The sequence below is a fragment of the Equus quagga genome, chromosome 7 (assembly GCF_021613505.1).
Source record: "Equus quagga isolate Etosha38 chromosome 7, UCLA_HA_Equagga_1.0, whole genome shotgun sequence".
NCBI classification, from domain to species: domain Eukaryota; kingdom Metazoa; phylum Chordata; class Mammalia; order Perissodactyla; family Equidae; genus Equus; species Equus quagga.
The window spans coordinates 70,638,896-70,648,256 of NC_060273.1; the positions used below are offsets into that span (position 1 = coordinate 70,638,896).

At 55.0% G+C, this 9,361-nt stretch overlaps 1 protein-coding gene across 1 annotated transcript in view; it reads left to right on the top strand.

The window, feature by feature from the left end:
* Positions 1-8,737: 8,737 nt before the first annotated feature.
* Positions 8,738-9,361, top strand: part of IL17B (interleukin 17B) — a 4,733-nt gene continuing 4,109 nt past the window's right edge. Inside the window, exon 1 of the mRNA XM_046665334.1 lies at positions 8,738-8,844. Within this exon, the coding sequence (XP_046521290.1) occupies positions 8,824-8,844 (21 nt within the window). The 5' untranslated portion in view covers positions 8,738-8,823. The remainder of the gene's footprint in view (positions 8,845-9,361) is intronic.

Genomic DNA, 9,361 nt, shown 5'->3' on the forward strand with positions numbered 1-9,361 from the left:
TCCCTTAACTCTTCGAAGGAATTCAAACTGGTCAACACGGGGAAGAGCGGAAAGCACTGCTGTTCTGTCTGGAGACAGTAGCCACCATTAAGTTAAAATATTATGATAACATCATAAGAGCTGACATTTATTGAGTTCTTTCTGTGAACCAGACTCTGAGCTAAGGGCTTCCATCCATCCTCTCAGTTAACCTCCCAGCACATCTGTGAGGTAGGTGCTTTTTCATTAGCCTCATTTTACAGATAAGAAGCTGAACTTAGAAAAAGGAAAGGAGTAGTTGGAGCAGAGACTCCAGAATCCATTTCTGACCTCTTTAAAGCTACTGCCGACAGACCTCTGATCCTGTTGTGGTACTGGCGGAAGCAAGTGTCGTGAAGGAGCTTCCATTATTCTGTGTCCCTGGGTGACTCTAATGAGCCAAGCACGCCTGGCAGGCTACATGGCCCTTGTAGTGTAGGTGAGACAGACATCTTCGCTGGACTCAGCCTCCAAGATCGGGGGGTTGTTTGTTACTGCAGCGCAGCTTGGCCCATCCTGACTGATACTGCTTGTCCTGGGGCAGAGGGAAGAGTTTTATTCCGTATATTCTCAAAGAGCAAATTTGTCATCAGTGGATGGAAGGAGCAGGGAGGTAGACATATGAAACAAGTAGAGGCTGATAAGAAACTTGGGAGCTTTTGAAAGCAGTCTCATTGGGAAGCCAGCAAAATGACCCCCAAGCTTCCACGGAGCCTGTGATTCTGAGAAATGGTCTAAACAATGAGATTTGCAAGTGATTCTGGAATGACAGGGTCAGAGCCAACTGTGTGGTTGAGATAATGGGATAGAACGCAAAGGAATCCCAATATGGAAGACACAAAACTGTGGCCATAGCTATGTGATGGCCAACCCCAAGAGCCAAACAACTCATTTCTCTCCAAGAGCACACCCCTGGGGGAGAGGGAGCTCGGGGTCAGCCCGACCCTTGAATTCTCTCCAGAGCTGACTCAGAAAACATGTCCCCCTGGCACAGAGCCCCCTCAACAGACACATTTCCCTCCATTGTAGGTTAGTCTGCAGAGCACAGCAGGCCACGCTCACGGCAACTCGGAGGGACTTTGGCATTCTGTGTACGCTGCCTAATGACACAGGTGCCCGCCTCTAACCACTGCCTCGTTCCAATGATCATTAACACTCCTGAGCTGGGGCAAAGGTTAGGGTGGGTGGTGGCCAAAAGTGGCCTCAGGGGCCCAGGGTTTCATCTGAAGTTCTGCCCCTTTTTTCCTCCCTTCCCTGGACCTCCATTTCCTCTGCTGTAAAAATCTTTATATTCCCACGGGATTGAAACAAGGAGGAAATAAAGTCATGGATGGACAAATGCTTTGTAAACTGTAGAGTGCGATCCACATGCAAGTGGTATCACTCTTACCACCAGGCAATTTTCAACAGCACCTGTCCAGGTCCTATGGCTGGACCACTTCCATCTCCCAGGGCCGGAAGCCTTGAAGCTGTCTTCTAACAGTAGAACAATTATCAAGGTGTCTTTCCTGGGAACCAGACTTTGGAAATGATCAGATTCCACACTAGCTGTTTCTTCCTCTTTCCTCACAAATCCAATATTTATGAGAACCGACCTGCCAATGGAAATTTGGCAAGAGTTTACATTCTGGAGACATCATACCTTCCTCCACATGGCCCCAGGGCTGAGGTCATGGGCTTCCCAGGAGATGCGGCCGTTCCCACGGAGGCAGGAGATGCAGGAGACTGACAGGAGAGGGGCCCAGCAGGAGTCCCTAAGCCGTAGGCTGGTTCTAAAATGTCAATATTCTTATATCCACCCTCCTCTATGAGAAGATAAACTCAGGAACTGTTTCAGTTGATCAGTCCAGTGCCTGGCATATATGAGGTGCTCAACATATATTTGTTAAATGAATAAATGAAGTAAATGACCCCTCCTCAAGAACTCTCAAGGCATTGCCCATACCTTGAAGGTCACAGTTCGTAGAAACTTACAGAGCATCTCGGTAAGATATTGAAACCCCAACTGGGGGAGCTTCTCAGTGTCGTCCCCCGACAGATTCAGGCACAGCTTGTGCAGGAGGCCAGGGTTGGAATTTACTGCAGCACTAAGAGCCTGTAAGTTTCTGAGGCTGTTTTCCGAGGGGAGGCAGGGTGGGGACAGAGGCCTCGGCTATGGCCACCAAGGCTCCTTGCTGAAGGGTGGTGTGACGTGTCTCGGTGTTGCTGCCTGTCCCCTAGGTGGTGGGTGGTGAGTAGCTCTCAGGGTTTCTCCACTCCCTCAACAAGTCCTGCCGTGGTCAGAGCCGGCCCCAGGCTCCGGAGCCAGGCACACATGAAGCACGTGTGTGAATACGTGTTCGCTGCATTCCAAAAGCTTTCACCTCCTGACTCTTCAAAACGGTAACCAGACAAAACGCACACACACAAGACTCCTTCCACAGATTCGCACCCACACACGTGTCCACCAGAACAAGCACAACAAAAATAGCGCTACCTGAGCCGATGGCAGAAGCCAATGTGTAAGGCAGACTTTGATCAAGACCACCCATTTTTAGCTTTGTTCCGGGGAGCAGGCTTTTGACTCCAAGCGGCAGAGGAAGTCCCTCTCCCGCCCCCACTCCACCTCCCCCTGGACTCCTCTCCCACAAACAGCCCAGGCTTCTTCCTCCACTGGGGTCCCGGCTCTGGGGGTCTGAAGAGAACATTTCTCATGCTGTACCTTTTTCCTGCATTTGCTGGAGGATGAGGCCTCCCACCCAAGATCGACGCAGACCCACCCAGCAAGAGGAGGGGCTGACAGCTTTGGGGGAAAGTCAGAACTCTGGATCTTGTAAGTCCAGAGGTCCTGTAAACTCTGACCAGAGTATAAACATCCCCCGGGACCCAGGGGAGGATATGCCGTGGGCGGGGGGCCCGGCGCCTCCGTCTGCTCTGGGGACAGGCTGTTTATTCCATATCTCTCGTGGGCCCCCTTGGGCTCCTTCCTGTCCCAGGCCTGGGAAAGTCGAGGCAGGCAGGACAGCCCCACAGCGGGGCCTGAGGCCTTTGATACAAGACTGGGACAGCTCAGGGCTGGAGGGGAACATTTAAGGCTCAACAAACCCAACATTTCCTCTTCTTGAGCCTCCCTCACAGCATCCAACTGATCGACGGGCCTCTGCTGATGCATCTCAGCTGATGGGGAGCTCACACTTTCCTGGGGCAATCCATTCTATTCCTGGGATTCTGGCAGTTGGAAAGTTCTAGAAGAGAGCTGACTAGAATTGTTCTCTGTGACCTGATGGAGCAGAGCACAATTGGATGGAACAACGTGTACAGCAAAATAATAGCAGGACCATTCATGGAGCACCATGCTGTGCCAGGCAATTTACATGCATTATCACATTGAATTCCCACTCCTTTCAAGGAGAACACAGTAGGCTCAGAGAGGTTAGGTCACTCCCCCAAGGTGATCCAGCTGTTGCATGGAGGGGCCTGGGGTTCAGGTCACTCTGATTCAAAGTCTGTGCTTTAAATATTAATCTATAATTGTTCTTCACAATCAAAAAGCAAAAATAGCACACACGCCCACCAAAACACCATACAACAAACACAGACACACACGAAACCGACCAAATTACAACAAAAACAGCCCAGACTTGCCAAATATTAAATATCAGTTGTATGCCAGGCAAATCATATTTTTTATGATAAATCCATTTTAACAACCCCTAAGAGGAAACTGAGGCTCATTAAGGTTAGGAAGGGTGGACATGGCCACCTAAGAAGGGACACAGCCATTTCTGAAGTCTGCAGTCTCCCACTACACCATATCACATCACAGGAGGGGAGCTCAGCATAATGAAAGAGAAAACTTTTATGATTATGACTTTCAAAAGCTAGAGGTTTACAAAGCGGGGTGTGCATCCTCAGAGAGAAATGATCTCCCTATACAGGCAGGAAGTATCCAGTGAAGATGCTTTCCAAGGGGTCCCTCCACTGGTAGGGGCTGCACAAGATCTCCACAGCTCCGAGGTTCTGTGGGTAGCGAGCGCTAACAAGAGACCAGCTACCGTGGGGAGCCAACCTGCCACCCAGGAACACAAACTTGGTGTTTTCAAGGCTGGATGCTGGGCCGAGGGGAGGCCTCAGCCCCCCAGTCCCAGAGCACAAGCCCATCTCTTGGAGCCCTCCCTCAACTCGAATTTCCCTGACCGCCCCCTCCCCCCCCCCCCCCCCCCCCCCCCCCCAGTTGGGGGGAAGGCACTGGCACCTGGCCTGGGCAGAGGGTCATGTGGGTGTGGCGGCCCCTCTGCACATCCCAGGGGCCGCCGATTCACCCGGGCCTTTCCCTTTTTTGAGAACTGGGAGTCTGCTGGCTGGGTCTGTTCCCACCAACAGTGTTCCCGTCCAGGGAGCTTAAAATAGTGCCTCTTGGCTGGGGCTCTGGAGCGAGCAGGGAGGCAGGCATTTGTGCAAATATGGGCCTGGGAGAAGGACTCCGACCCGGGGGGGTGGTGCGGGTGGGCAGCACAGCAGGAGAGCCAAGACCTCCTGGGGAGGATGCGCCCTCCTGGTCACAGCCCCCTTCATCTTGCAGCAGAGGCGCCTGCTAGTCTGCTCTGCCTGCCCACCTGACTGGGTCCACTTGGGCAAGTCTTTAGGCGGAATCCCGCAGGTCCTCCCCACCCAACAGAGCCTCAAAGCTGGGTCCACCGGGAACAGGGAGCCTCTGCGTTCTTCTGCTGGTTCTATCCTTGTCCTTGTCCCCGCCTCATATTGCCCTTCCTACCTAGAAACACTGCAGAAGCATCCCTGAAGGCCCAACTCAAAACTTGTTTTAACCATAACAGTGACAATGGCAGCTACCATTAATTGAGCGCTCACTTTTGTCAGGCACTCTGCTAAGCGCTTTAATATGCATTGTCTCATTTGATCCTCATAGCTATCCATTGAGAGTTAAGTTATTATCCCCTCCAATGTGCAGAAGAAACTAAGGCTCAGAGAAGCCAAGTAACTTTCCCAGGTCACACAGCCGTGACGGGATAGAGGCAGGATTAAAACTCAGGTCTATCAAGCTCTGCAGTCTGAACTCTTACCCCCTGGGCTGCACCTCCTCCTTCAGGTCCCCAGGGCTCTGGTCTCCCATTCTCCATTCCAGCATTTTCACCCTGTAGTACAGCTGTTCTGATTCCATGCATCAAATATTTGGTCAATGCCTACTGTGTGCCAGGAACATTGCTGGGTCCCATGCCCATACCCTGAGTTCTCAGATCCCCTGAGGACTCTGGTTTGGGCTTGGACTCAATGATCTCCCCAAAGCTCCGGGTCCGGTCTATTTGAGGATGTCAGGATGGGGCTGGGGCTAGCAGAGACCCTCCCGGATGACCAGCGGACCAGCCGCACGCTGCCCCTCCTCTCCTGGCTGCAGTGCTCTTCTCCTTCCTCCCCTACAGGGAACAGCATGTGCAGGAATCAGACAAAGTTGCCTTGAATCCTTTGTGACTTTGCGCGTCTGGAGCCTCAGTTTCCCCATCCGCAGATTCAGGATAAAATTAGGGTGGTTGGGAGGATTTAACGAAACAATGCACATGCAGGACTTAGCACAGTGCCTCGCAGTCAGTACGTAGATATTAAGCGCCAGCGATTATTATTACTAATTGTTATTTTCTGAAAATTATGGTGTCTAGGTTCCAAATGCCTAGGGCCTAGCACATAGTAGGTGCTCCCCGAAGGGAATCACTCACACATCAGAGGGAGTCCCCCTACCCCATCCTGCCCTGACTCCCAGCTGGCTGTGCCATTCCTGCCGGGAGGCGGAAGGCGTCCTGGGCAGGGTCGCTCAGGCAGCTGGTGAGTGCCCACTCACCAGCCCCCTCATTTTCAGTCCCAGGGCCCAATCCAGGGAAAAGCGACAACAACGGCTGGCGTGGAAGCTCCGGCAGGTTGCCGCCCTTCTCTGGGACATCTGGCTTTCTGGTGGTGCCACCTGGCGGCGAGCACAGCACGGCTCCTGGATGAGCCGAGGGCTCTGGTGGCTCGGAGCACAACCACCCCCATCCCTCAGTCTCCAGCCCATGCGCCCCTCCGTCATTCACGTGTACCCACCACCTCCCGTGGGAACAGACCTCAGACCCCACCTTGGTGTGGGGCAGAAGGCCCTGCCCAAGTTCCTATGGCTCCCTCTCGGGCCTGGCTTGGGGTTGGGTCCCACAGTGGTCTGCCAGGGTTCACACTCAGGACATCCCCGAGTGCAGATGACCCTGCAGTGGTTTCTAGAAACTGAGGCTGGAGGAAGGGCCCTCCTCCTGGCCTGAGATGGCCTAAGAATGGGAAACCCAAAGCTGATCACTGGGCCTATCCCTGACTCCCCACAGCCCCTGCCTGGGTACCCCACAGTTCCTTCTCCCCATTGTGAGGGGTCTTGGGCCCCCAGAAGGACTGGCCTGGCTCCTGGGCTCCATCCAGACCAGCAAAGAGGCCCAGCCTGGCTCTGACCTGTGTGTATACAGTTTGGGGGAAGAGTAGTAAGAACTAGGAGCCTGAGCTGTGCTCCCACCTCTGGCACAAACATGCTGTGTGAGCTGGGTAAGGCCGGTCCCTCCCTGGGGGTTGGTCTCCTCGTGGTAAAATGGGGGTGGGGGGGGCATGAGCTAAATGATGGGTAAGGACCCCCGCGGCTCCCAGACTGGGTCCTTGTTAAAGTGTAGGTTCTGGGGCTTCGCACGTCAGAACTCTGGGGCCAGGACCCCGGACAACGAAGCTGGAAGCTGGGGAGGCCGGTAAGTCCTGTCTTTGGAAGATGGAGGCAAGGGGTGTGTGTTCCAGCAGGGAAGGACCGTGTGGTGGTTTCAGGGCTCTTGAGAAGCAGAGGAACCCCCTGCACCCCAGTCCTCCTGCTTTATTCTCCCCACCTTCCTGTGGGTGCAGGGAGGGGCCACCCCAGCTGCATGTCTGTCAGAGCCCGCCGCTGGCAGCAGCAGGGGTGGCAAAGAGCCTGCATGGAATACAACCAGGCTGTCCCCGTCTTTTGCCCTCATGCTTGCTGTTTCCTTGTTCAAAGGACAGTGGCAGCGGGGCTGGGACAGCCTGGGGTGGGAGTGGGGGCCCTTGTTGCCTAAGGAGGTATTTTCAGAGTCCCCCTCCCTCTGGAGTTTCCAGTGATAGAATAGAGCCTTGTCTAGTATTTGACCAAATATGGTGGTATCTCTCGATGAGCTGGAGCCTCAGCCAGCTCCTCAGTTATGCTGTGGAAACCTGCCCCGGACAGATTAATCTTGTGACATTCAGGAGCGCCTCGTACCCCGCGTGCCTCCCCTCGGCCGATTCCTGTAAATGGCCAAGAGTGGCCCTCAGCAAGCCTGTGCAGTCCTGGCTGTCTGTTCCCAGTGTTCCTCCCCATCTTCTTCACACTCCTTCCCACCCCCTCCTCCACCTCCCTGCGTGGACTCGCTCACTCACGTTTGGCCGGGTTGTCGCTTGAGGGGAGAGATCTTTCCCAGCAAGGGGGTCAATTCAGAAGGTGATTCCAGGACCTGTGGACCCTGGAGTCACCTGGGCTCACGAGACTGTGGCCTGAGCCCGTGAAGCCCAGGGCTCTCCCAGCCAGGAGGGTGGGCCCGAGCCGGGGGAAGGGAGAGCTGGCTGAGCAGAGAGAACCGTGCTAGCTCTACAGCGAATGTTTAGAATAACAATTCCTTTCACAATAAACAGCGAAGTGTTTATTGAGCACTTACTATGCGTTAGGCACCGAGCCAGCTGTTTAACCTGGGTTATTTCCTTTACTCCTTATAACAGCTCAAGAGGTGGATGCTTTGATTATCCCCATTCTAGAGATGTGGGAGCTGAGAGACTCAGAGAGATTTGAGGGAGAAATGGGCCAGGTCACTGTCGACTCCTGGGCAGACCTCTGTTTTACGGAGAAGGAAACTGAGGCTGAGAGAGAATCAAAGTCAGAAGTAGCCCCACATGGGCAGGGCCTGGAGTGGAGACGGTCTGTACACGAGGCAGGGCGCTGCATCGGGAAGGCCAGGACAAGCGGCCGTGAGGTCCGCAGGGATCCGAGACTTGGCCTGCATGAGAGCACACATTCAGAAACATGTTCACAGCAGGCCGGAACTGTGCAGAAAATATCCCAAGAAAAACAGCCTGGGGTGGCGGATAGAGCCCTGCACAGGGATCAGGCACAAACCCCAGCTCTGTCATGTCGAACTCCCTGTGTAATCCTGGGCAAGGCCCTTCCTCGCTCCTGCCTCAGTTTCCCAGCCTGTGAACTGAGGGGGTGGGACTCTGGTCACCGAGGGCCATTGAGCTCACCTGAGGCTGGCTGAGGCTGAGTGCCTGAGACTGTTTCTCTGGGACATGTGGCCTGTGTCCCGCTCCTGGCCAGCACACTCTGAGAACTTTGGCTCTCCTGACCAACGGACAGCCCGTACCTCCTCCCCCTTCGCCTGGTTGCCATCCCCAAAGCAAACGAAGCTGATTGTCTTAGCCGGCTCTGTGGGTGCTGGCCGGGCGGCCGGCCGCAGGCCACAGGCGGAGGTGCCACCCGCCAGAGCCCCGCCAGACACACAGGGCATTGTCCCTTAGTCAACAGCCCCTGGGCACCTCGGCCGGGCTCCTGGCCTGCCCCCACGCCCTTCGCCGCCTGCCACTGCGCCAGGCCCAGCCCGCTGGGGGCCCGAGACTCCCAGCCGATGATGAGCCCACCCACCCACCCAGCCCCCAGCAGCCCCCTGACGAGCTATAATTGCTTCGCTCCATCCTGTTGCTGCCATTCTCTTGGCGGAGGCATCTGGGGTTCCAGGCAGGCGGCAGCTGCAGGCCCACCGCCCGGCTCGCGGGATGGACTTGCCGCACAACCTGGTACGTGGCGCTTCCCCACCCCACCCCCACCCCTTTTTAAGGCCTGAGTGTTTCGCTCCTTCTTTCCTATTGATTGATGGCTGCCTCTGTTTGGTTTGGAATCTGCAGAGGTGAGTTCTCACTCTGTCTCCCCCAGCACTAGGGAGAAAGAGACTGGTCTCAGAGCCTGCAGCCATGCCCAGTAGCTCAGGCTCCCGAACTGGGCTCGGCCCGTCCACGCTAATCCCTTTCAAGCCAAAGGCATCCCTGGGACGTCCTGGCAAACTCAGTTATCTGGGTTTTTCCAAAGCGTCCCTGAGTCCTGAGATCCAGGCTGTGTGACCTTGGGCAAGTCCTTTTGTTTCTCTGGTTCCCATCTGTAAAGTGAGGGACGGGGACTCGATTCTATGCTGGGTTCTGAGCGGAGAGGCAGACTTTAAGAATGCCACATGAGAGTGGGGCTGGCCCCGTGGCCGAGTGGTTAAGTTCGTGCAGGCGGACCAGTGTTTCGTCGGTTCGAATCCTGGGCGCGGACATG